General features: G+C 42.7%; 1 protein-coding gene across 5 annotated transcripts; it reads left to right on the top strand.

Annotated features, from left to right (window-relative positions):
* Window positions 1–2,992: 2,992 nt before the first annotated feature.
* On the top strand, window positions 2,993–27,069 carry YTHDF2 (YTH N6-methyladenosine RNA binding protein F2). Of its 5 annotated transcripts, XM_035117909.3 has the most exons (7): window positions 2,993–3,341; window positions 3,733–3,757; window positions 5,352–5,431; window positions 6,749–6,877; window positions 12,300–13,886; window positions 23,284–23,316; window positions 26,190–27,069. In XM_035117909.3, the coding sequence occupies exons 1-7, from the start codon at window positions 3,315–3,317 to the stop codon at window positions 26,211–26,213; spliced, it is 1,905 nt and encodes a 634-aa protein (XP_034973800.1). In that variant the 5' UTR covers window positions 2,993–3,314; the 3' UTR covers window positions 26,214–27,069. The 5 variants fall into 5 exon arrangements, with proteins under 5 accessions (XP_034973800.1, XP_034973801.1, XP_088528536.1 ...); XM_035117910.3 differs by lacking the exon at window positions 23,284–23,316; XM_035117911.3 differs by lacking the exon at window positions 6,749–6,877 and having other exon boundaries at window positions 3,085–3,341.

Below are 27,069 nucleotides of genomic sequence, written 5' to 3'. Positions count from 1 at the left end.
TGTTTTTAAACAGGGTCTATAAAACATGAATTATTCCTCACTGGACTTCTTTTGTTTGTTTGTATGGAGTGGTTTGTCCGTGTTATTATGAGAAGAAAAAACCTGCTCATTTTCCCTTATGGGGTACCCACCCAAGAGCCCATACTGAGTCCTTTTGTAGGTTCTCTATCAGTGGGAGAAAATAACAGACCAACCAGAGAATACTGAGAAGCAAAGCAACTAGTAAGCCTGATCTTTATTAAAGTTGTTGCAACAGGGTGCTCCCCCATACACACAGGAGGGGGGGAGGGACCCCAAGCCATGCACGCAAGCCCTTATACAGTCATACCTCAGTATAGGTAGGTAGCCGTGTTGGTCTGAGTCGAAGCAAAATTAAAAAATTCCTTCAGTAGCACCTTAAAGACCAACTAAGTTTATATTTTGGTATGAGCTTTCGTGTGCATGCATGCACACGAAAGCTCATACCAAAATATAAACTTAGTTGGTCTTTAAGGTGCTACTGAAGGAATTTTTTAATTATACCTCAGTATAAGTACGCTTCAGTTTGAGTACTTTCAGTTTAAGTACTCCGCGGACCCGTTTGGAATGGATGAATCCACTTTCCATTACTTTCAATGGGAAAGTTTGCTTCAGGTTAAGTACGCTTCAGGTTAAGTACAGACTTCCGGAACCAACTGTGTACAGTACTTAAACCGAGGTACCACTGTATAAACATTTTAAATTGCCCACCCTAGATTCCAAGATCACCCCCAGAAACATCATACATACATCACAGAAGGGGTGTAGCTCAAGACCACCCCCTTAATACATCAGAGAAGGGGTGGAAATCTGGGTTTGTTGTTTCTTCCTGTCTGCCATGTTACCTGATTGGATTACCTGGGCATCCTGGCCACTCTCTTGTTATGATAACTACTCAATTCCTAAATCCAGGTAACAGGCTCACACCCTATTCGTGTCTTAAATGTGCCCTTAAGACAGGGTTTGTCAAAGAGACAATGGGGAGATTTCCCTTTTCCTTCGACCTTGCAGATATATATTTGAGGTCATTTTGGGAGAGAGAAAATGGTTTCAGGACTTTTCTGTGGGTTTCAGACATGTGGTTTACATATTTGTTGTTGTTGTTTAGTCGTTTAGTCGTGTCCGACTCTTCGTGACCCCATGGACCATAGCACGCCAGGCACTCCTGTCTTGCACTGCCTCCCGCAGTTGGGTATTGGAGCCTCAGCTTCACGACCTGTCCTTCCAGTGAGCACTCAGGGCTGATTTCCTTCAGAATGGATAGGTTTTATCTTCTTGCAGTCCATGGGACTCTCAAGAGTCTCCTCCAGCACCATAATTCAAAAGCATCAATTCTTTGGCGATCAGCCTTCTTTATAGTCCAGCTCTCACTTCCATACATCACTACTGGGAAAACCATAGCTTTAACTATACAGACCTTTGTCGGCAAGGTGATGTCTCTGCTTTTTAAGATGCTGTCTAGGTTTGTCATTGCTTTTCTCCCAAGAAGCAGGCGTCTTTTAATTTCGTGACTGCTGTCACCATCTGCAGTGATCAAGGAGCCCAAGAAAGTAAAATCTCTCACTGCCTCCATTTCTTCCCCTTCTATTTGCCAGGAGGTGATGGGACCAGTGGCCATGATCTTGGTTTTTTTGATGTTGAGCTTCAGACCATATTTTGCGCTCTCCTCTTTCACCCTCATTATAAGGTTCTTTATAATTATAAGGTTCTCACTTTCTGCCATCAAGGTTGTGTCATCTGCATATCTGAGGTTGTTGATATTTCTTCCGGCAATCTTAATTCCGGTTTGGGATTCATCTAGTCCCAGACTAGATGAATGTACAGAATGTGTTTGCTTGGTACATTTATGAACATCTATTTTATATATATATCTAAGACCTTAAAATTCTTAAAACATCCGTTTAGGGATGCATTCAGACAGTGCTTTATTCTGTTTCCCCAAAGTTTCCTTACCTGATAATTTCCAAGGTTTATGTGGTATTTCACAAGATGTAAAAGTCACTTCTGGAAAACTAACAGAAGCTTAGTGTTCATATCCATGTTATTTGCTTCAGGAAAAGAAAAATCCTTTGGAACACCCATTGACTTGTAAAATCACAGGAGTTTGCATTGTAATTTCCTGTGAGGGAATTTGGGGCGGCACCCCCAATTTAGTGTGTGCAATTTAGTGTGACATGGCCGGTATATCCACCAGAAAGCCAGTTCCACGTTCCACAAGGCAGCCGGTAATGCAGTGTAAAAGGAAACATTAGAATCCCAGATGGAAGCAGGAGCCTTATCACCAGGAAGACCAACCTGCTAACACCCCTATGACTTAAAGTTGTGTGCATGTGTTTTTATTTGCCAGGCTTTTTTTCAGTCATTATTTCTGCTGCAGGCTTCACTATTCTCCTGAGCAGGGACTATGCAGGGGGCTGGACCAGCTGGCATCCTTTCCAACTTTACAATTCAGTGACTCGAAAGAAAAGCCTAGGCTCCAGTTGCAAACTGCTGTGCACAATGCCACCTGCATCTGCTAGGGCCTTAAACTATATACATGGGCATAGCCAGGATTTTTGTTAGGGGGTGGCAGAACTGACCTGATTGGTCAGTTAGTTAAGTATTTCTTCTTCTTTTTTACTGCCCCACCCCCCAGCTACGCCCATGGCTGTGTGGGTGCGTGCGTTTCATTAAAAATAAAATAAAAAAGCAGCCAAGGTTGTTAAAGGCATAAATTAACAGCCTCCCCCATCTTCCTTGGCTGCATTTTTATAAGTACTGTACTGTATTATAAAACTTACAGCAGCTTTCCGGAAGGGGGCGCTAGTCACAACTCTCCCTCCTCCTCCTCCATCGCCCCACCCCTTTCCCAGAGCGGTTCAACACTTCTACCCATCATGCTTTTCTCTGCCCCCGCATCTCCCCCCTCCCACCCTCCAGCGCGGTCTCTCACCGCGCGCTCCCTTTACCGCGTGACACCTAACCCTCGCCGAGCGCGCGAGTGCGCGCATGCGTGTGCGCGCGAGGGCGGACCATAGAGAGTGGGGGTTGTTGTGGTGGAGGGACGGGGGCTAGAGCGTCGAGGCGAGCAGCGGGCGGAGCCGCGGGCGGGGCGAGCCAGTCAGAGTCCGCCAGGAAGCCGAGAGCGAGCCGCGCGGTGTGTCTCCTCCTCCTCCTCCTCGCTCCCCGGACAAAGCCGCCGCGGTCTCCGCCACCACTACCGCCCCCGCCCCTTCGCTTCCCCCCCGGCCCCCCTCGCCTCACCGGCGCAGCTCACCTCCGAACGAGGCCGCCGCCAGACGCCGCCGCACGGAGCCATGTCGGCCAGCAGCCTCTTGGAGCAGGTAACCGGGGTGGGGGGTGAAACTGGCTGGCGGCGGCGGGAGCTGGAGGCGCCGCGCTGGGAAAGGCCCCGGCTTCGGGCCTACCGGGCGGCTGTGGTGGGGGCAGCATAAACGGGCAGGGAGGAGGCCCCGCGCGCCCTTCCTCCTCCCCTCGCGGCGCTCCCGTTTCAAACGAACCCCTGCCGTCAAGCAGGGCCCGGCCTTCCTCCCGCCGAAGTCTCCCCGAGGCAGGCGGAGAGGCCTAGGTTTTGCTCTCCGGCTCTTTACTATCCTTCGCGTCTCGGTCGGGGTTGGGGTTTCCCCCCCTTCGCATCCTCCTCTTTTTGCCTCATCGCCTTATGTTTCCCTTTCTCTCTTTCTCCTCGCCGCTGCGCCGCCGCTGCCGCTGCAGAGACCTAAGGGCCAAGGCACCAAAGGTGAGTTGAGGGACCAGCCGCCGTGGCGGGACCTGGAAAGATCCATGAGGGGTGGCCGGGGAGGTTGTACTTCCCTTTTTTGGGGTGGGGGGAGGGTGGGTGGTGGAAAGGTAGCGCGTTTTCCGTTCATGGAGGACGCCTCGCGTCCCATTTTTCGATCGGACCTCTTGTTTCCTGAAAGGCGTGCAGGTGAGGCGAGTTCCTGCCGTGCCGCCGTCTCTCCAGGAAACCGTAGCGTGGGTTGGTGCATGGGCAACACGCATACGTATCCGTGTGACTTTTGGGAAATAAAATGAAACCGAACGTGGCAGGGAGGAATGCAGCGTGTTTTCCCTTAAGCAATGATGCCCCCTTGGGCAAAAAAACTGGAGGAAGTCGTCATCGTCATACGGTTTAAAACTTCTTTCTAGTTATATATACAGTATATGTGTGTGTGTGTGTCATGCAAGGGAATCCCAAATTAGTTGATTGAGATGAGAGTGACGAGTTATCCCTGGTTAAGAGGGAAAGTGTGAGTATTTAATGGGCTCTTTTAATTTGGCAGAGCAAGGAGCTGGGTGCTTGCAAATTAACGTTTTGAGCTAATTGCAGAAGTGAGTCATAGTTAAGAGGGTGCACTGCACATTAAAAGGTGGCAGTAGCCAGTTTATGTTAGTGGACTGTGGGGGTATTGCATGTTCCCATTTTTTTCTAGGCTTCACCCACCCTCAAAACAAAACCAAAAAACAACACACAAACACAGCGAGTTGTAATAAAAAGATAATGTATGACTCCTGGGGTAGTAAATGTGATGCCCTCCAGATGTTGGTTGGACCCTAATTCTCATCAATCCCTAGTATGCATGGGCAGTGGTCAGGTCTGATGGGAGTTGTAGTCTGGCAACATCTGAAAACCGCCCCATTGGCTATCCTTGGATTTCAGTATGAAGATAACAGCACAGAAAAGGGCCCTTTGACAGCTTTTTCAGGAGGAGTTCCTGTAAGCAAAACTGGTGGCAGTGAATAACTGGACATATGTGGTTTGCCTGAATATTCAGGCTAAAGGATAAGGAATTGACTCATTAAGTTTCTATAGCTCTTTTAAGGTGAACATAAAGGAGAGAAGCTTTTAAAGGCCATATAAATGAGAATAGTTTGTAATGTTAAAAAAAGTTAAGGGGTCACTTCATGGGTTTCAGTTGCAGAACAAAATTCTGCCAAAGCCTGTACCTATGTTTCTCCCTGGCTCACTTTGAAATTCTTGTCCATATGAGATGGGGTGCTCGAAGGGGCAAGTTCCTTCAGTAAGTTTAAATGTAAAGCTAAAAGATGCTTTTTGTGGCTCACATAGCTGCAAACAGTGTAAAGAGAGTTCAATTGTGTGTTTGATAATTGCAGCATATACAGGGAATAATTTGCCCTTTAGTTCCCAAACCTTTACAGTGGAATGGGGCAGAATTGAAACAGGAAAACTGACATATTTCATTTTCTCTGTGCAGGAATAGGGATCAGGTGGTAAGACTTTCTAGGTCACAGGGTGTGGCTTTTAGACAAGATAGAATAAATTATTGGTTATTCTATATTGAATAATGCTTGTTATACTTTTTTTTTTTTAGTGCAAAATGGATCGGTGCATCAGAAAGATGGATTAAATGATGATGATATTGAACCTTATTTGAGTCCTCAGGCCAGACCGGTGAGTGATAGAAAACGTACCTATTTGTTTAATGGGTGGGGTGCATTAGTAATTGTTTCCTTTTCTGCTATCTAGCTTTCAGGATGCCTTTTGGGCTTGACATTGTACAGTTAACTAACTGCTGACTGAACTGGCAATGCTATATAGATAATCATATGTAGAACATATAGAAATGTGCAGTGCACTGTGCTGGGAGCATGTGGTAACAACTGAGTGTTAGCTGAACAATGCTTATAAATGTTGCAAACCTAGCATTAAATAAATACCCCCCCCAAAAAAAAACCCTCACCCAGTTCTCCTTAACATGGGTCCCGGTGCAAACTTCTTTCAGCTTCCTAAAGGAAGCGTAGATTACATATAAACTTCTGTATCTGTTTTAAGCTGTATAAATCATTTAAGCTTCTTTAGTGGACCAAGGCCACAATCCTCAGCACACTTACACCCTAAATTCTATGCTTGAAATTCTGCAATTAGCTAAACTATATTTAATCAGAAAAAGTGCCATTGATTTCACTGGGACTTGCTTTCAAGTAAAGGTGCTTAGAATTGTAGAATAAATCAGAGTACAGGATGACTTAGTTCTAGGAGATTTCATTTAGAACACTTACCTTTTTGATTTTCATCAGCAGTTTATTTGTGCGTGAAATGAGGGATGCTTGTACTTTAGTTAGATTCAGTCTTCTGATTTAGATGAGAGCTAAACCTTAATATCAGTTTCATTTTGACTACTTAAAGACAGCCATTATTCTTCATACTTCTAGAAGGTGTTTAGGTTCACACTGTGGCTGGGATCTGCTGGGAGAGAATTCCATCATTGTCCAATAATACATTGCTGCATGCCATAGTGTATTCTAGTGCACATTTAGCATAATCATGTAGGCACATCTAGTCAGTCTTTGACAGGATTAAAGTAGCCTCAAGCTGTTCAGTGCATCCTGGATACATGAGTATCTTGAATTGTTGCCAGAAGACCACTGCCTCTTGAATCATGCTGTAATGTGCTCCCAATCACTGATGTGTCAAGACTAGCTAAAGCAGATAAAAACATTGCAGTAGCAAGCTTCAAAGTTGCAAAGACACAACAGGTGGCTTTCAATTCTGAATTGATAAGAAGGGGCAGTTGCCTTTTCTGCTGATAACTTTGTGAAAAGTGTTCATGCCACTGAAGCTACAGCTGTGTGAACAGATATAAGAACATTCCATGCATGTAAACCTGAGGAACCCAGGGCAGACCATCCCCCATACATGCTGGATGTTCCTATTTTCCTGCAATCAAAGGTCTGCTACTCATCATTACCTCACTTTTATTGGCTTCAGCTCCAGTTGGCTTGTCTGCATCCCGTTCCCCACTTACCCTGGATATCAAGTAAACTGACTACAGGACCTTGGTCGGATGAAAAGAAAAGAGCTGGGTGTTACCAGCGTACTTATGACACCTCATGCCAGGTCTTCACTTGATCTTGCTTAGTGGCCTTATGTTATATATACATGTTAAATAGTAGAGGGTGGAATCCTGTGATGCCTGGAAGTTTACAGGGAGCTGGGTGGTTCATAGTGCTTGAGGTGTTCCTTGCCAGGAATGAATGGAAATTCTTGAGTAATTATGTAAATATCTTGCAGGCCTTGTAGTAGTGATAGCAAAACCATGTGATCTGTTGTTCCAGAGATCCAGTATGTTGCAATTACTTACTTGTTCCATGGTGAAAAATAATTAGATTTGGGGGCTCAAAAACAGTTTTCCTACTATAATTGAACATTAGAGTGGCAGTGCCAGAAAACAATCATCTGGATGCATCTAAAGCAGGCATCCCCAAACTGCGGCCCTCCAGATGTTTTGGCCTACAACTCCCATGATCCCTAGCTAACAGGACGAGTGGTCAGGGAAGATGGGAATTGTAGTCCAAAACATCTGGAGCAGGCATCCCCAAACTGCGGCCCTCCAGATGTTTTGGCCTACAACTCCCATGATCCCTAGCTAACAGGACCAGTGTCAGGGAAGATGGGAATTGTAGTCCAAAACATCTGGAGGGCCGAAGTTTGAGGATGCCTGATCTGGAGGGCCAAAGATTGGGGATGCCTGATCTAAAGTGATAGCAAAATCATATATTTGGCAGCCTGTGACAACTGGCTGGAGTTATCCAGGGTGCTCTCAAGCAGAGAGAGTCCTGGACAATCTTAAATCTCATTAGATTTTGCTTAATGCTGATCCCCTCTGCCCTGATCATTGCCCAGTGTTTTGTTAATAAAAAAAATATGCACATGGGTGCTACTTGCACCTGGGTTCCGATCATCACACCCCTCACCACTGGTAGACAATGCCAACAAAAAGTCCATCAAGATGAGAGGAAGCCCCTAGATACCAACTTTTAAACTCCGAATTAAAACATTGCTTTATTTGTGAAGTAGATGTCAACATTTAAAGCGCTAAATGGCCTCGGTTCAGTATACTTGAAGGAGCGTCTCCACCCCCATCGTTCTGCCTGGACAATGAGGTCCAGCACCGAGGGCCTTCTCAGTGGTGGCGCCCGCCCTGTGGAACACCCTCCCATCAGATGTCAAAGAGAAAAACAGCTACCAGATTTTAAGAAGATATCTGAAGGCAGCCCTGTTTAGGGAGGCTTTTAATGTTTAATAGATTACTGTATTTTATTTTTCTGTTTGAAGCAGGCCAGAGTGGTTGCTGGGGAAACCCAGCCAGATGGGCGGGGTATAAATAATAAATTATTATTAACAACAATAACAACAACAACAACAATATTGGTAGGCTTGAGATAATTCTGCCTTTGGATGTAGGGAACCTTGGTGTTAGCACTTCATTAACTGGACATTGGTTGTTACATTATAGTCCTTAGTCTTCTCCTTGGAAAGTTTACATTGCTAGATATGGAATGTCATCTTTGTACTCTTCAATTTCTTAGGTCTTCTGTAAACAAGAGAGACTTTGTTAAGCAGCAGGTGATTTTTGTGGTCAATTTTGCATTTGGGGCAGTTCAATGACAGTTCACTATCAAGATGAGGGGTTTTTATGTGCCTATCCCCCAGTTCTGCAATAGATTTGGGTGTGGGTGAACTGGACCATTGTCACAGTGTTTTGTGAAGTTGAGCACATCCAGCATCCAGTGAGCCCAGTGCTATCAGTTTACATCCTTAATCTTTAGGTAGTGGTGGAACATATTCTTGATTAACTTCAATTAAGATTTAAAAATTCATGGTCTTTGTGTGCAGCAGTATGCTCAGTTATGCCATTAATGCCTGTTTATTTGCTGGCATTAAAAGGAAGAGTTCTGGCAAGCTTGAGAGATATGTTTACCCTGTTAAAGCAGTTGGTCCTTGGGGGAGCTGTTTGGTTCCTGGAGTACATCTCAAATGCATAGCCTCAAAAGAGCTTACAAAAGTAACATTTTGCAATCATTATTTAATGTGATGCCATGCTGGCAACTGATATTTCAGTTTAATGAATGAGACTTGCAGGTCATAAGTTCATCCTTTGAAAGGCTTAGGGCTGCACCCAAATTAGTTCTAATCAAAATAGACCCATTGAAATTAATGTGCATACCTAACTAACCTATGTCCACTAATTTCACTGGGTCTTCTCTGAGTTGTATTTTGTTGGATACAACCATTAGTTTCAAATATTTACTCTCTTAGTATGTCAGATTCTTCCTTTTCTCACTCTTTGATCAGTTCAGTTTTCCAAAGGAAACCACAGTTTGTTTTCCTGCTTCTACGGTGACTGTAGCAGAAGCAGAAAAAGAAGCAGACATGCTTGTTGTCTGCCGCCCCTCACCGCCTCACTTCTTGATGATATTTTTAAAAAACTTTAACAATGTGGAGTGATATGACATAATCAGTTGCTACTCCTGCCACACATCACACTTGTGATACAAAGTTTTGTAGTGAGTAAACTGAACATTATCATGCCATATGTATTGAGTTGTGTCCAGCTGAACTTTACTACCGTAAGAGCAGGCCCACCAAATTTAACAGACTGAACTTCATCATGGTTATTACTTTCAATGGGTCCAGTCTGAGTAGGTCTAGCATTGGATACAAGCCATTATCCTTAAGCATTAGGGAGTTGTGGGTTTGTGGCAGCCATGATTTGCTTGCAATGTGTTGTTTGGGTCTAAGTCAACACTTAAATGCAGTCTAGGTTGTTGAAGCAGAGAGGGGTTGAATTTGCCAACTTTTCATTCTTTTAGTAGCAGCAGTTATGGTACAGATATTATGGCATTGGCCAGTGATGAGCTTACATCACAGAATTATTGTGAATGAATGAGAACTTTCTTGCTTACAGTACAGGTATGGGCAACCTGTGGCTCTCCAGATGCTATTGGACTCCTGTCAACCCCAGCCAGCATGATTGGGAAGCTGTTGTAGCAGAACAAAATCTGGAGGGTCATAGGTTTCCTACCAGTGCTATAGTACCTTTGCAACCTAACCCTATGCCAGTCTAAAGGTTAGTGCTGTGAGCGGAAGGTTGCACTTCAGTGATCTACAGTGCAGCTGCACAAGGCGGAGATGCCACTTACTTTTTGAACTGCTCATAACTTAATATTTCTAGAAACCATAAGGTTGAATGTGCAAAGATGTATGTGCAGAACTGCATAGGTTCTTCCGCTGTGCACATGGTGCTAAAGAGGCAGTCGAGTATTGATAATTTTAGCAGGTGTGGTCTCCTTGCTTGGCATAAATCAACCTTGACATAAATCTTTCCACCACCTGCAAAGTTTCTGTTCAGACATTCAGAAGTGTATGATCCCCTCGCCCTCCATCACAGCTTGTATTCTATTTGAAGCCAATAAATATAAGTTGCAGCATTCATGGCACATCCTCTGCAACGTGTCTGTATCTTTCATGGATAGGGGGATGAAGTACAGTTACTACCTTACTGTTGACAAGGGAGGCATCCTTGCTGCAGCCTCTGGAAACTGTTCGTTGGCTTATGAAGCATAGCCATAGCCCTTTTTCCCAATGTATCTGAATGTTTTTACTTACATTAGTTGAATCTATCCTATGCTTCCTGCAGGGAGCTTCTCCCTCACCAGTTGCTGTGGTGTTGGACTGGCTCCCAGGTGTAGAGTGACACTGTAAGGTGTTCCCTTGAGCTGGGTGTCCTGTGCCCAATCTTATAATCTACACAGACTGCACAGCAAAATACATGAAGAGGGTCTTGGTTTAAATGGCTTTGAAATCTGAGACTTGTCAAATACGTACAAAACTACTCATACTTGTAAGTCTAGAGACAAAGATTTTATCCTTTCATAGCTTGTTGCTGTTCTCACCTTATGTGGGTCTGCTGACCAAGTAAAATGGGCTGAGAGATGTTTAAATGAGAATACTTTATCAGGAAGGAATGTTTCTGCTGCTGTGGGGTCAACAACTTATATTGTAGCTGAGTGATCAAATAACTTTCACCTATGATCTTGCATTCTAGAGCAAGATGAAGCTTTAGGCAAATTACTTAGTATCTCAACCTAGCCTGCCTCACTACTTTGGGCTTCTTGATGGAAGATCAAGAGACATACAAATTGTGAATTGTGAACTTCTAAAAATTGACAGGGAACAATTTCAAAAGAGAGGGCACAATCTTCTGAGAAGTCCTGTAAAAATTAATGGGTGCTGTCCAACAGCTGTGCACATCTTATTATGGCTTTTACAGGAGGAACTCTAAATGTGCCCACAGAGTGGAGCATGGGTTTTGTCTACATTTCTTCCTTTAAATCTTATACTTACTGGTAGATCACAGAAAATGCATTATCCTTTTTTATTGGTAGAGTGGAGTGCAATGTAAGGTTAATTCTGAGAAGTTCTTAGTTACTGGCAGATACTCTGGGTATAAACCCCAGAAACAACTTAAAAACTTCAAATAATATACATATAATTGAAAACTATTCTGAACTTTATTTGGATTTTTTTAAATTTGAAATTGTAGTGAATTTTCAACCCAGACTCAAGTAGAAAGAACACAGTTAAAATACAACCTGGTCAGAACTCTTTATCAGTGGTAAAATATACTGATCTTGATAATGTCTTGGGCTAAAGTCATTAATGTGCTAGTGCTTTGTGAAGCACCAACCAGATACTTTCAAATGTTTGAGCCACTTTGGATCCTAATGTTATCTGAGCCCAAATGCATGTAAGTTTAAACTGGACCAAATTATTTAGAAAGAAAAAAGCTGCAAGAACTGAGCCCTCCCTTCACTTTTTCATTTTTGTTTGAAGCATTTACTTGTATAAATTTTGATTGTAATAAAACCTCCAAGTGCCTTTGTAAGGAAGTATTAAATCTTATCAGCCTGGTAACCACATAATAATCATCATTTGAAACCTGTTAATTGCTTTCTGTTATTCACTGGTATCAATATGCCAACAACCTTTGATTGTATCAATGGTGCCTGCTGCACTCATCAGTTTGCTTAACCTTAATTGTGATTACTTTTAGTACAGTGGTCTAAGAAGAGTAGCAATTGAATGCTTTAAATGGGTAGTATGACCAGCTGATCGTAGTGTATATCCTGCTAACCTACAATATGGGTAAGAAGTGCAAACACCACATGTGCTAGACAAGTGGGCACATTTTGGAATATCTTTGTGGTTAAGGGTAAAATGCAGAATGATCCAATTTTCACTGATACTTTAAAACCAATAGCTTATTTTTAATTTTATTATTTCATTTGTCAGTTGCTTTGTACAATAAAAAGTCTCAAAGCAACTTGACGAAAGTGTTCAGTGATAGCCACAGGTTTCAGTAAATAGGCTTGCCCTGAAAGTACAATGTGGGGGAAAGGTCTGTGGAAAGCATATATTGTTTCATGCTGCAATGTACTATTCATTTAACTGTTCAGTTCTTGCTTTTCTCTTCCAGAACAACGCGTACACTGCAATGTCTGATTCCTATATGCCGAATTACTACAGTCCATCCATTGGATTCTCCTACTCTTTGGGTGAAGCTGCTTGGTCTACAGGGGGTGATCCACCAATGCCCTACTTAACATCTTATGGACAGATAAGCAATGGAGAACCTCACTTTCTCCCAGATGCCATGTTTGGACAGCCAGGGGCCCTTGGCAGCACACCATTTCTTGGACAGCATGGCTTTAACTTTTTTCCAAGTGGAATTGACTTCTCAGCTTGGGGCAATAACAGTTCTCAGGGGCAATCAACTCAAAGTTCTGGATATAGTAGCAACTATGCTTATGCACCAAGCTCATTGGGTGGAGCCATGATTGATGGACAGTCTGCTTTTGCTAGTGAGACCCTGAATAAGGCACCTGGCATGAATACCATTGACCAAGGGATGGCAGCTTTGAAGCTAGGCAGCACTGATGTAGCAAGCAATGTCCCAAAAGTGGTTGGCTCTGCTGTTGGCAGTGGGTCTATTGCCAGCAATATTGTAGCTTCTAATAGCTTGCCTCCAGCTACCATTGCTCCTCCAAAGCCAGCATCCTGGGCTGATATTGCCAGCAAACCTGCAAAACAGCAACCCAAGTTGAAGACCAAGAATGGCATTGCAGGGACAAGTCTTCCACCACCTCCCATAAAACATAACATGGATATTGGAACTTGGGATAACAAAGGGCCAGTGACAAAAAATGCTTCCCAGGCTTTAGTTCAGAATATTGGTCAACCACCAACCCAAATATCTCCCCAACCGATGGGTCAGCAAATGAGTAACAGCCCTCCAGCTGTGCAGCCTTCCGCTGGACAACAGCCACAACCCCTGCCACCTCCACCACCCCAAACAACTCAGCTGCCAGTGCAGCAACAGGCAGCTCAGCCTGCCCGCTGGGTTGCACCTCGTAACCGTGGCAATGGGTTTGGCCAGAATGGAGTGGATGGTAGTGCAGTTGGACAGTCTCAGGCCACTTCTGGTTCTGCCCCTTCGGAGCCACACCCAGTCTTGGAGAAGTTGAGGTCCATCAACAACTATAACCCTAAGGATTTTGACTGGAACCCGAAACATGGTCGGGTTTTCATTATCAAGAGTTACTCTGAGGATGATATCCATCGTTCCATTAAATATAACATCTGGTGCAGTACAGAGCATGGTAATAAGAGACTGGATGCTGCTTACCGCTCCATGAATGGAAAAGGTCCTGTTTACTTACTGTTCAGTGTCAATGGCAGTGGTCATTTCTGCGGAGTTGCAGAAATGAAATCTGCTGTGGACTACAACACATGCGCAGGCGTGTGGTCCCAGGACAAATGGAAGGGACGCTTTGATGTCCGGTGGATTTTTGTGAAGGACGTTCCCAACAGCCAACTGCGGCACATTCGCCTAGAGAACAATGAGAATAAACCAGTGACCAACTCCAGGGACACTCAGGAGGTTCCTCTGGAAAAGGCTAAGCAGGTGCTGAAAATCATTGCTACTTACAAGCACACCACTTCCATCTTTGATGACTTCTCACACTATGAGAAACGCCAGGAGGAGGAGGAAAATGTGAAAAAGGTAACTTGCCAAACTGCCAGGATTTGGTAGGGAGTAGAAACAAAGGGAAGGAATTAGGTGTGATTATATGAGATGAAGTTGACCATGGCCGCCTCCTTATAAGTGGGATTGAAGGGGATGTCATTGCTCTGTAAACATTTATTGATACGCTTGTGTAGCACACAAATACGTTATATTGGAATACTGTTAGCAAACTTCAAATAGGCCTCTTTCCACTGACACAGTGAAAGGGCTAGATGAGGGTTCTTGCAGTCTTAGTCATGTGTGACTTTAACGAAGATCAAATTGTTGATCTTCAGTGAAAAGTGTGATTGCATTTTTGTTTTTGGCCAAAATGTTTAATATGATTTCCCCATTTTGTACTTGCAATTTGTTTGTATTCCTATAGCTATGGTCTTTTGACTCGAGCAATAAAATTAACTTGACATCTCTAAAATATAATTAACCTGACATCTCTAAAAGATATGCTGAGGAAGGTTTTGCTTCTTGGGTGGTTGGTGAGAAGATGCTAATAAATGGGAAGTAGAAACATAGGGCAGGATCCAAACACCTACTTTGGGCATGCCCAAGACATTGATGACATCTGGGGGAAATACTTGACTTCTGAATAGGAGGCCCTTATTTCATATCAAACTGCTTATGAAACTTCACTGTTTCAAAAGAGGCATGTCATATGACATGAGGATTGCCTTTTGAGGAACACAAGTCCATACCTCCATTGGGCATCAGAAGCCAATTGCATTCATTTTCTTATGTAGGTCTTTGAAAGATACTTTATATACATCAGGAATGGGGAATCTGTGGCCCTCCAGATGTTGTTGGACTCCAGCTCCCATAATCATTGTCTATTGGCTGAGACAGCTGGGGCTGATGGGTAGTCCAACAACATTTGGAGGGCTGCAGGTGCCCAATTCCTAGTACGGAGTAAGGATGAAATCCAGTGCTGCTGTTCTGCTTGCAACCCTGGGTTGGAGGACTGAAGGGGAAATAAAAGATTTTCCTCCCTATCTCCTTTGCTGGATCAGAAACACGTGGAATGACAGCATTAACACTAAAACAAATCCTGTGACATCTCAAAGACTAACACATTTATTATGGCCTAAACTCTTCACAAGATAGACTCCCTTCACCAGATGCCTGTATGGACTAGCATAATTGCACAATACTAATAGTATTCCACTGTAAACCCGCCTAAGTGTTTGCTTTCCCTTTCGGTATACATAAGTGCAGGTTTTCTGGCACTGATGATGAAGAAATGGTTGTAACCTACCCTAGGACCTCATGGTGAAGGGCAGGTAATAAATTGAATGAGTAATAATAGGGCACACACTTTTAAAAAAAAGTTGCATGGGAAAGGTTAATGTGCACAACCACCTATGGGTCTCAGGTTACTTTGAGAGCCTTGAAGGGTGTTGTTTTTTTAAAAGACTGAAATACGACCTCCATCATTTTTACAACAGTGGCTTATGAGGCACCTATGTTGTAAAAATGCAATGAGCAAAGAAGCAAAACTAAGTGGGCAAAATAGACCTTGGAGGTGCTTATGTTTATGGTTTGTAGAACTTCAAAGAAGGTGCAGGAAGGAAGAATGGCAGAGTAGCACAAGTATATTAATTCTTTCAAGTCCAGTGGGTACTTGATGGTTTCAGGCACTCCTTTTTAAAAATTATAGTACTTTTGTTAAAATTCAGTTTATGCATTAACAACAGCAATGCAGACAATGTTAAAAGCTGATACGCTGCTGGAAAAGCATGCTTTTAAGTTAAAAGCTCCATGAGTTGCCTTTTGTTCCTCCTTGAAGTTAGATCAGTGGGCCCTCAAATGGACAAGTAAAAACAGTATTATTGTGTCCCTAGTATTGTCTAAGCAAAGTGATTTTTTAGAAAAGTCTGTACATTTGTTTTATATAAGACTGCCACAGTCTGAGAAGTACATTAAAAGTGGTTTGGTTTGTAATAGTTCAGTGTTTAGCATATCAGTTTTGGATGTGTCCTCCATGTTACGAGAATCTGACCCTAGCCATGAATAGGCAAGACAGTACAGTTGGCAGAAACTCTTTAAGCAGGAGCTGACTTATACTTTTAATGGAATGTAGTAATGGTTTTAAGCAGAAGCGGTGCTTGTCAACCTCTTTAGGTTGCTCGGTCCCAGCTCCTGCCCACCTAGCAGTTCGAAAGCACATCAAAGTGCAAGTAGATAAATAGGGACCGCTCCGGCGGGAAGGTAAACAGCGTTTCTGTGCGCTGTTCTGGTTCGCCAGAAGCAGCTTTGTCATGCTGGCCACATGACCCGGAAGCTGTCTGAGGACAAACGCCGGCTCCCTTGGCCTGTAGAGCGAGATGAGCGCCGCAACCCCAGAGTCGGACACGACTGGACCTGATGGTCAGGGGCCCCTTTACCTTTACCTTAGTAATGGTTTTAAGCAGAAGTGGTGCTTGTCAACCTCTTTAGCATGTTCTGTTGGCTTCTGGAGAAGAACTTCCACATCTAAGTTATCCAGGCACCTGTAAATTGGCATAAGGCTTATTGGTCCACTGCAATTTGTAACAGAGGTCGTTTTTCAAAGAGCTTTTTGTCTTCACAGTTGGCAGGAAGATGGTAAGAGATTCTCCATCCCTGCTCTTTGAAAGATCAACACTTCAGTTTGCCTGATGTGTAACTTTTTAAAGCTACAGTTAATTTCATTGGTTCGGGATCCACCTAATACTGTAACACCTCCAGTGCTACTTTGACATGGAAGTATTGGGAAAACTTGTATTTTCAAGTGGCTTTGGATTTATAACAATATTCTGTGAAACTGTAGCACCCTAACAGCAGTCAGAATGTAGGGATACAGTCAAACCTCTGTTCCCAAACACCTCCGTTGCTGAATGTTTTGGCTCCCAAACGCCCAAAACCCAGAAGTAAGTGTTCCGGTTTTTGAAGTTTTTCGGAAGCCAAACGTCCGACACGGCTTCCACTTGAGTGCAAGAAGCTCTTGCAGCCAATTGGAAGCCATGCCTCAGTTGTCAAACGTTTCAGAAGCTGAATGGGCTTACGGAACGGATTATGTTCGACAACCGAGTTTTGACTGTACAGTCTTAAACCCAGGCAAGAGCAGCTGCTTTTTGTATTGTCATGAACCACTTGATGTTCCAAGCAGTGTTTGGGGGGCAGAGGTATATTCTATAATAAAGCACCACCTGGCAGCAAGTGCTAAACATTTTTATGAGTTCCTTGCAGTCTTGCATATCTGAGACATCATATGTAAAACCAATAGAAAGCTGTAATGAGTGGGACATCTATTAAAAAATAGTTTCGGAAGTCATGGTGAGAGAAGCACTTAATGTTTTACCACATCCTTATGAAAATGTTACCAGGATGGATAAAACTGGATCATAGGAACCTGGGAAGCTGCAGGTTAGGACATTTGTCTACTCCGCCTGCAGCTCTCCAGGCAGATGATCCTCCCCATAACCTGCAACATGATCCTTTAACTGGAGATGCCAGACATTGAGCCTAGGACCTGCTGCATGCAAAGCATGTTCTGTACTACTGAACTGTGGTCACATGCAATATCAGGATCATCGGCTGCCAGTTGCCACCTCTGCCTAACATGACCTACTTCAAAGTAAATCTCAGTGAAGTTGGTAAGTTTTTAATGTGCCACAGTACTCCATTGTTGATAGAAAATATTTGTTCATCTTGTTTAGAGCTCTGGACTATGTAAGCAAAGTACATACTGTACATACTGTTTAGAGCTTTAAGAATTTGCCTAAAGATTTGCATTCTGCAATAGGATTTTTTGTTTGTTTTTGGCTGTCCAGAGGGGCACCTGAATAATGTAAATCAGACCAGCCAGAGTCAACAGTAAAGAGCCAAATTGAGCTAGGTGTTATAATACTAAGGTTTCAAAATGTGAATATGTGATCTTTGGTGAAATCTATTCAAATGAATGTTTCTTTGAATTGAATGTGTTATTCTAAGTGGCAACTCTTGGGTACTTTTGATTCAGAACAATTTGATAGCCCATTTCAGCATTGCATATAATCATAATTTGTCCAAAGATGGTGATGTCAGTACACTAACTGGTATGTGCTATGTTGGCCTCTCATCTAGTACCCTTTAGTACTTCACAGAACCCCAAAATGATTCTGAGCTCTCAAAAATCCTGAGATTCATTAAGCATGGATTTGCTAATTTGAGGAATTAGTCGAAGCCTCGCAGCAAGTATGGAGTTCTCTCTGCATATCTTAGAGCAGGCACCCCCAAACTTCGGCCCTCCAGATGTTTTGGACTACAATTCCCATCTTCCCCGACCACTGGTCCTGTTAGCTAGGGATCATGGGAGTTGTAGGCCAAAACATCTGGAGGGCCGCAGTTTGGGGATGCCTGTCTTAGAGCAATGTTTCTCAAACTTAGGTCTTCAGCTGTTTTTGGACTGCAACTCCCATCAGGAAGTTGAGGTTAGGGATGATGGGATTTGTAGTCCAGCAACACCTGGAGACCCAAGTTAGAGAAACACTGTGAAGGGTGAGAAGCACAGAGGAGTGGGAATAATCACTTGGAGACTCGCACGCCTCTGATAGCCTCAGCAGCTGCCCTGTTTCCCTGAAAACAAGACATACCCATAAAATAAGCCGTAGCAGGATTTTTAAGCATTTGCACAATATAAGCCATACCCCAAAAATAAGACATAGTTAAGTTTAATTTTTTAAAAAATGCAGCCTCATTTTAAAATAGGCCAAATCAAAACCATAGGGAGGAAAACATAGGGGTCAGACTGATTCCAGCCCAAAGGCCAGGCGGAACAGCTCTGTCTTGCAGGCCCTGCGGAAAGATGTCAAATCCCGCAGGGCCCTGGTCTCCTGTGAGAGAGCGTTTCACCAAGTCGGGGCCAGTACTGAAAAGGCCCTGACCCTAGTTGAGACCAATCTAACCACCTTATGGCTCAGGATCTCCAAAATGTAGTTATTTGTGGACCTTAAGGTCCTCCACAGGGCATACCAGGAGAGGCAGTCCTGTAGGTACGAGGGTCCTACAGTATGCCACATAGGGCTTTAAAGGTCAAAACCAGCACCTTAAATCTGTTCCTGTACTCCACCGGGAACCAGTGCAACTGGTAAAGCACTTTAGACGAGCAGTTCTTCCTTGGAGAGTTATTTGGAGAATACTCCTTTTAAGAGGCCTATCTCCCATTTATACTTAAGGAAGAAAGCCTTCTCTGTTCTATGCTTATTGATAGTTATAATCAATAAAATAGCAGGATAAGCAAAAAAGCCCCAACCCCACAAAAATGAGCGCTCAGAACTTGATGCTAAATGTCAAACCATGAAGAATTCTAAAATTATTCAAACATGTATAGAAAAACTGCAAATTCCCTGGTCTGGTGATCACTAAGTGAGGGACTATGGACTATGGAGACCACGTTTCACATAAGGGAGCTCCATTCCTCCAAAAATATCAGATATGTAAATCACTGAATTCTGTAAATACTATACCTGAGCACTTGGAACTTGGTTGTTAAGCGTTCAGTGACTTGCACATTTGCTTTGCTCTGATTCAGAGTGTTCATATTTGCTCCCTTTTCCTTTTGTGCTGCTCCCAAAGCTAGTGTGTTTAGAAGAGAGGATTGATTGTAACAAAAATGGAGTCAGAGGGGAGCTTGTGGCTTAAAGACACTCCTATATCTTCCTCTGTCATTTGAACACTGTTCTTAGTCCTCAAGCCAGTTGCTCTGGCCTCTATTTGGGACTAGATTTAAAGGGCTTTAACTTTGTCCTTGAATCAGAGCCATAGCCAAGCTAGACTTGCTGTTCCTTCTTGCAGCAGGATGGTTTGAACAATAAGCAGGCGAACTATATTTCAGAATCCTGTGATGAAGCCTGGTTTACAGCATTAGGGTTCAGAAAGCTCTTCACTACTTTTCCTGATTTTGCCACTACTTAAATTTCAGTTAGGGTAATATCACTAGCAAGTGCCTCAATCTCCTTACCAAATCCACTTAACTATTCTCTTGTTTTTGTGTGTGTACCTAATTCTACATGCTTGGGTTTGAAAGTAAATTTTGGCAAGTTGCTAACGGGGGGCTAGTTCCAAACTAAGGCATGATGCAAGATATGAATGGACCATCTTTCAACCTTTTTAAAAGTAAAAAGCAGCTTTGGATCATGTAATTGGGAGAGCAATGACAGTGAGGAGGAGAGGATGTTATGGCTTGTGCAGGTGCAAAATTAGAAGTTATGCATGTGAACAGTTCCTGATTTATTTTTTTAATTGGAAAGAAACTGTGGGAAGACACTGCATCTTTATCTCCTGCAGAGAGAGAGAGAGATGTGGCTTGGCAAGGGTGATCTGAATGGACAAATAGCTGGAAGAGAAAATTAACTCTAACCCCCACAACTTTTCCTCTTCTCAGAGAGTCAGCCTCTTGTGGCTGCTGTACATTGTTTTTATAAGCCAGTAAGAACATGTTTGTATTATATTCCTTTGTAAAGCTTTAGGTTTGCCCCTGGACAACAGAGGAAGGTAGGTCATCACTTGAGCTAAGGGAATGAGGAAAGATGTAAGACAAATCACAACTGGTCTTCTAATCTGCAGCAGTTCATTAAATATATTTGGCCTATAAGCATCTGAAATCCTATTCAATCATGTAAAAGCACTTGTATGTTCTCTTTTGGCCTTTATTAATTGATAGATTACATTCTATGCTACCTGGGGTTGTTTAGAAATCGGACTGGGTAGGAATGCCTTCATATGGAGGAAAGGCCATAGCTCAGTGATAGAGCATCAACAGGTTCAGCATTTTCAGTTAGGTCTGGAAATGTCTTCTGTCTGAAACCATGGAGAGCTACTGCATGTCAGGGTAGACAATACTGAGATAGATGGACCAGTGGTTTGACTCAGTATCAGGCATTTTCCCGTGTTCCTTTGAAAATTGTTTTTAAAACATTTATTTAAAAATGAGTGAAGATACCGTATTTTCCCCTCTATAAGACGCCCCCATGTATAAGACCCTGCCCCCCATTTTTAGCGACTCAGTTTAAAGAAAATGTGGGGAGATGGCCCAAAGTTGTTGAGCTTCTCCCCCCATGCAGCTGTGGGCAGGAAACACTCCCTAGATAATTTCCTGCTCGCTGTGGCATCAGGGGAAGTTGCGCTCTCGCCAACTGGCTGGCGCGCTACTTCTCTCCCCATGCCACTATCCGTGTATTGGATGACCCCAGTTTTTTGACATGATTTTTGAGTCAAAAAATCTTGTAGGGTAAGTGAAATATGAGCAGGGTGGCCACGGTGCAGAATTTCCCAGATGAGAATAACTTAAGAGAGCCTGCATGAAGCAGTGGTTAGAGTAGGCTGCTGGGGAGACCCGCCTTGAAACTCACCGGATGGCCTTGGGGCAGGTGCTTTCTTTTAGCCCAACTTTTCCTTCTACTGTCTGGTGCTCTCCAGATGTTATTGCACTCCATTTCACAGTGCCTCTGAACATTTGCCCCTGCTGGCTGGGGCTGATAGGAGCTGGGTAATTTTGGCTTGCCCTAACGCATCACACAAGGTTATTTGTGAGGATAAAATGGGGTAACCTATATCCATGTTCACTGGGTAGGATACAAATGCAGAAAATGTCATTTACCTATTTTGTAAGAGCCCTGCAGCTCTGTTGGCACATTGGAACCTCTTCTTCCTCTCCTGTTCCCTCCTGTTCCCTGTTCACCCTCAAAATCAGTGCTGGAAATTTTGGGGACCTTCCAGAGCAGGTTTTTGGGGCGCATGTGTGAAGGTATTTCTCCTTACCTCCCCCCATTAACTCAGTGCCCAAACCATAGTCAGTATTTGTACAATACGTAATTAAAATAGTTTGTGAGACACTATTCATTCTAACTTCTGATAGGACTTCAAAGTGTATTAGTGCTACCAATTCTTGAAAGCATCTCTAAATTGCAGCTCATGTCTGTCACGTTTTTGCTTCCTGAAATAAAGTTGCAAAAAGTTTCCTTACTCTGTTGTTTCTGAAAGGTCATTTTGAAGGTACTGTATATTACTAGGATTTGTTAAGAAGCATCACTGCCATTTTAGTGCTAGTAGATAAATAGGTACCGCTACAGCAGGAAGGTAAACGGTGATTCCGTGTGCTGCTCTGGTTCGCCAGAAGCGGCTTAATCATGCTGGCCACATGACCTGGAAGCTGTACGGTGGCTCCCTCGGCCAATAACACGAGATGAGCGCCGCAACCCCAGAGTAAGGGGTCCCTTTACCTTTACCTTTTGGTGTAATGTACTCCATCGGGGTTGGAAGCCTCAGGCCTGGGGACTGAATGTGGCCCTCCAGGCTTCTCTGGTTGGCCCTTGATGTTTTCTCTTTGGCTACTCCCCTCTGCAGCCTGCACTGCCCCCCCCCAAAAAAAACTTGTGCTGCTTCATGTCTTCCTTGAGTGTCTATGGCTGGAATGTGTTATTGAACTTTGATAATGTCTCTTTCTTGCCTGGACAGGGGATGTAGAGATGAGCATGTGGGATAAACACATGGCCATATAAAAACCTCTGACTTTTCCTTTTGCCTCTAGTTCCTTCCTTGTGCCATGCATGCAGCCCCCGAAAAGATCTATGAAAGAATGTGGCTATCAGATTTTTCTCATCCCTGTTCTACATTATGATAACTGCCATATCATTGGCTCACAATGTATTCCCTTGTATACAAAGCTGTATTTGCAAAAGTGGAAAGCACTTCTTTTGAAGGCATTTCAAAGCTGCTTGTGAGGGTTTGTCCCATCAAACACTTTAGCATATGTCATGGGTTGGTGAAGTTGACGAAATCTTGAGGGATGTCTTGAAAAGCACTTCTGCTTAGATGCTTGAGCAAACATGTTTTGGACACAAGCCATTGGCTATTAAGCAATGTGCAAACCATGGTTTGGCTGATGGGGCTGTATCTCAAGCTCCCATGTTCCATATTCCTCTTGCACACTCAGATTTCCTGATTCAAAGTGAAGGAGGGCACCTCTGCTTTGTGCAACCATAGTATAGTTCTAGCTCTTGTTTGGAGGCAAAACAGAGGTTGCCCAAATCAGTTCAGTTTTGGATATGCTGACACACCGTGGTTTGCCAGAAGTGGGGTGTGAATTGGAACATAGGAGAGGAGGAACATGCAACGTCAAAGCATGATTCCAGTGAACTAAGTTGAATTTTTACATGTAGAGCAACCAGAATTTTACATACATTTGCATACAACATCTTAGTTGGGCCCCTAGTCCATTGCCTTGTTTGCATTGATAGTGTGCATATGTTTTTCTTCGAGAAGAGAGAACTTTCATATGCATAAGGCATCAGGTTTGGGAATATGACAGATGGTTTGCCCCTAGCATTTGTTTTCAAGGCTATTATCAGTGCAATGAAAGCTAATAGCATTAATTGCTTTCTAGGTGCTGTACAACGATGACTTCATTCAAATTATGGTAAATCTATATAATTTGTATGGTGATAAATCTATCAGATGCTAAATTCTTATATAGTATTTAAAATTCTGTGTTAGATAGCTAATGCATTATAGAAGTTTCAGATTGGCTTTGGTGCTTATAGTAACTACAGTCAATTTGTAGAAAACAGATGGTTGTGGGAATCAAGCGGTTGAGGGCATCATCTCCAGGACTTAAACTAGATAGGCAGAGCTTGGATTCTGGATTACATCTAGGTTGCAATAATCCAGTGGCTTGTGTTCAGTGCTTGTCCTACTCGAGGTATACCCACTGAAGTTAATGGACATTACTTGCTTAGTTTCATTAATTTAAATGGGTCTCCTCTGAGTGGGACTTACTTGGATACAACCTAAAGTCTTGTTTGTGAGGTTTCCCTTGAAGACTCTGGATACCTTTTTATATAGGACCACTTTTCTGTACCATGTTTTAACACAGTCCCAAACTAGGTTACCATGAGTTAAACAATTTAAAAATGTAATGCATAAAATTGCAGAACAATTTAAATAAAGCGGTTAAAACAAAAACACACTTTCAGTAAAATCCCTAACACCTTGTAAAATAAAACATTTTCACTTGTCTCTGAAACAAGATTAAGGAAGTATGTTGGGCTCTCAGGCAAGATTGATTAATTAAAATTAGCAAGAAGAAAAACCAATTTATGGTTATTACTGTTCTTATTGTTTTTAAGCTCCTTCCACATATTTTCCAGTATATTAAATGTGAAAAAAGCTAAAATCATTTAAATCAAGCTTCCTGTTGATTCTCCTTCATATATTTCCTAAACTATGGCACAAATCTCTCAACTAAATTATGTTAACTTGCAACTAGCTAGAGTATTACACTGTTTTAGACTTAAAACCTGGTGTTGCATCTTTGCCACACTGTATACCCTCTAAAGCAGTCTTCTTCTGGTGTCCTTCAGATATTTTGGACCACAACTCCCATAATCTCTGACCTGCTGGCTGGAGCTGATAAAAGTTGGAGTTCAGAACTTCTGGCAGGCACCAGGTTGGGGAAGGCTGCAGCAGGGTGTTGTGGGATGGAATTAGATCAGGAATGTCTACATGCAGGATGTTCTAAAGGAAACATTCTGGAATAGTCTACCTGAGATGATTGCCAAAACAAAAGACAACACTGGACAAATTATGGAAGGATATCTTACTGTGATCCATTTATGTCAGAACTATACCTTACATTTGCTTTTTTCTCTGGAGCCCAGGGCATCGGTAACTAGGCTTTCAGGTAGAGGGGAATAATCCTATGGAACAATGCTATGGAGAAATTCCAAATTTTATCCCAGGTCAGGTGGTCTTCCCATGTAACCTGTGCCTGCTCTTCTACTTACTCTGTGATAGATAACATCTTGTAGCATTACCTCTTCGGCCATCCTTTTCTGACAGTGTTGAGGGTCCAATCATAGATTGTTCTTTCCTGCATTGGTTTGTTCCTGTGTTTCATCAATAACCTTAAGGGAAAGTGGAATTCATAGCCTTTCCCCATAGATTATAGTCCTGTCTTGCACATTCCAGTTTGACAGATGAGGAAAAGAGACAATTGGGGTTTCCCTATGGTAATCTGGTTGGCCATGCATGGCGGATATGATAGGCTTATAGTTTGACCCAGCAGAGCTGTTCTTTTCTTACAACTTTGCCACGACCATCTTGAAAGTTAATGAAAAAATGGGGATTTGAACTGTTGATAGGTAATGGTCTATTGAATAGGCTGGCCTATTGAAAGTAGCATAGTTCAGCAAAGTGCTCAGGCAAACTCCTATGATGGAGTATAAACTTAAAGCATCAATACAATTTCCATTAAGGAACTTTGCATTAGTATGTAACTTAAAGTTTGTCTCTGAATTCCTTTAGATTTACGTGGGAGCAGAGTCTGCTCTGTTGGCATCCCTGCCTTGGTATCAAACGTGATAACCAGCTGATATGATGTTCTCAGTAGCCTGAAGGGATCAGTTACGCCTGAATAGTAAAGGGATTTCTTTGCACTCTTCATGAAGTGCTGCTAGTTAGCAGCTTAGCCTTCATCTTTTAGATGGGATGCATGCTGAGTGTCCTGCAATATATAGGTTCAGACCACATTAACTTTCTGCTTTTAGCGGTTAAATTATAAAATGATCAGGTAAATGGAAGATGCAGTATGATTACATATACAGTAGTTTGTTCACATAAATGGAATTGAATGCAGCTCAATTCTATCCTGACACCTTTTGAGTGGTGGGAGTGTTTTCAGTTGCCATCACCTCTGGAGAGCTTTATGCCTTTGTAGCTTAGTTTTCAGTTGGTGTGTCGATAGCACACTTTATACCAACTATTGCATTGCCGCTTGTTTACTAATTTTTTCACGATGTAAAAGAAGAAGAAACAGAAATTACCATTATCTGGTTCTGGGTTAGCCAACATTGTGCTCTCCAGGTGTTGTGAATGACAATTCCCATCAGTACCAGCCAGCATGATCAATGGTCAGGGATGACGGGAGTTGTGGTCCACAACATCTAGAGGGAGCTACGATGCCTACCCTGATCTAGTTAAATGTGTGCAGGTCCAAAAATTTGCTGATTGTTAGAAATACTGGGATCTCTAGGACAAAGCAGACCCAAGTGAATGTTTTTCATGATACGGATTGGCTTGCTTCAAAAGATGTTTTAGGGATTAAAATGTGCACAAAGCAGGTGCTGTCTGGTATATTTGGAATATGAGGAGGTAGCTTAACTCAGCTGAATATCCACGGAATGACTCTCATCCTAAGTCATTAACCTATTCAGCAGTGAAAATAATACTATTAAAATTTTTACATAACTGCCGTGCCACTAACTGCCACCTTTCTGTCTCTCTCTCCTATAGGAACGTCAAGGCCGTGTCAAGTAAAATGCCCTTCCACAGAGACTGCAGCAGACATGCTGCAACGTGGATATCTTTCAGAAAGGACGAAAAACTACACCAGAGAAAATTAGAACTTGTTTCATTGACTTCATACAAACTCTTATAAACTTACAGTTTTAAAAAAAGTATTGGAATTTCACAAGAGACATAGGACTTAAAAACAAAACAAAAAAAACCCTTCTAGGTAGAGTAGAGGTGAAAACTGTCCCCTTTCTTTTGGCTTTGGTTGTGATTTCAGAGCATACGCTTTGTTTTTTTGTCTTTTTACTATGTTGATCGGATTTTAAAGTCCGCAAGTGGCATATGCCTTTTTCTCTAATTTTTAAACCTCCTGCTTCCCTGGTTTCCTGGCCTTCTAAACCCCTCTTCTCTCTGGTTTTTTTTGACATTTGCACTTGGAACACCGAGTTGTGACTTTCTTTTGGACATCTACCATGGAAAGTGGAATAAATAACATTTTTTCCATGGACTGGAAGAGGAATTTTATGAAGAATTTGATTTTTTTATGCCTAGAAGATTTGAATGGAATCTGTCGGCAAGGTCGTGTCTGAGGGGTGGTTCATTTTCTCTCAAAAGTCAAATACGAAGAGTCCTAAGAAATGTTCTGTTCTTGTGCATTATATGGATTACAGATTAAGTCTGGCTTGATTTGATTTGAAGGCTGAGAACAGTGGTAAAAACTTGTTTGTTTACAGGAACATTAATTTTGGAAGAAAAATATTGTAAACTGTGTAGTGAATGTTTCTTCAGTTTTCTTGTTAAGCCAATGAGGAATGGGCACTGCCTTTCTTTCACCATTAATCACTTCTCAATAATAAACGTGAGATCCTGTTGAGCATCA

Source organism: Zootoca vivipara, chromosome 6, assembly GCF_965207765.1.
Source record: "Zootoca vivipara chromosome 6, rZooViv2.hap1.1, whole genome shotgun sequence".
NCBI lineage: Eukaryota > Metazoa > Chordata > Lepidosauria > Squamata > Lacertidae > Zootoca > Zootoca vivipara.
Note: the sequence above shows the minus strand (reverse complement) of the source record. Positions and strands in the feature narration are given on the sequence as shown.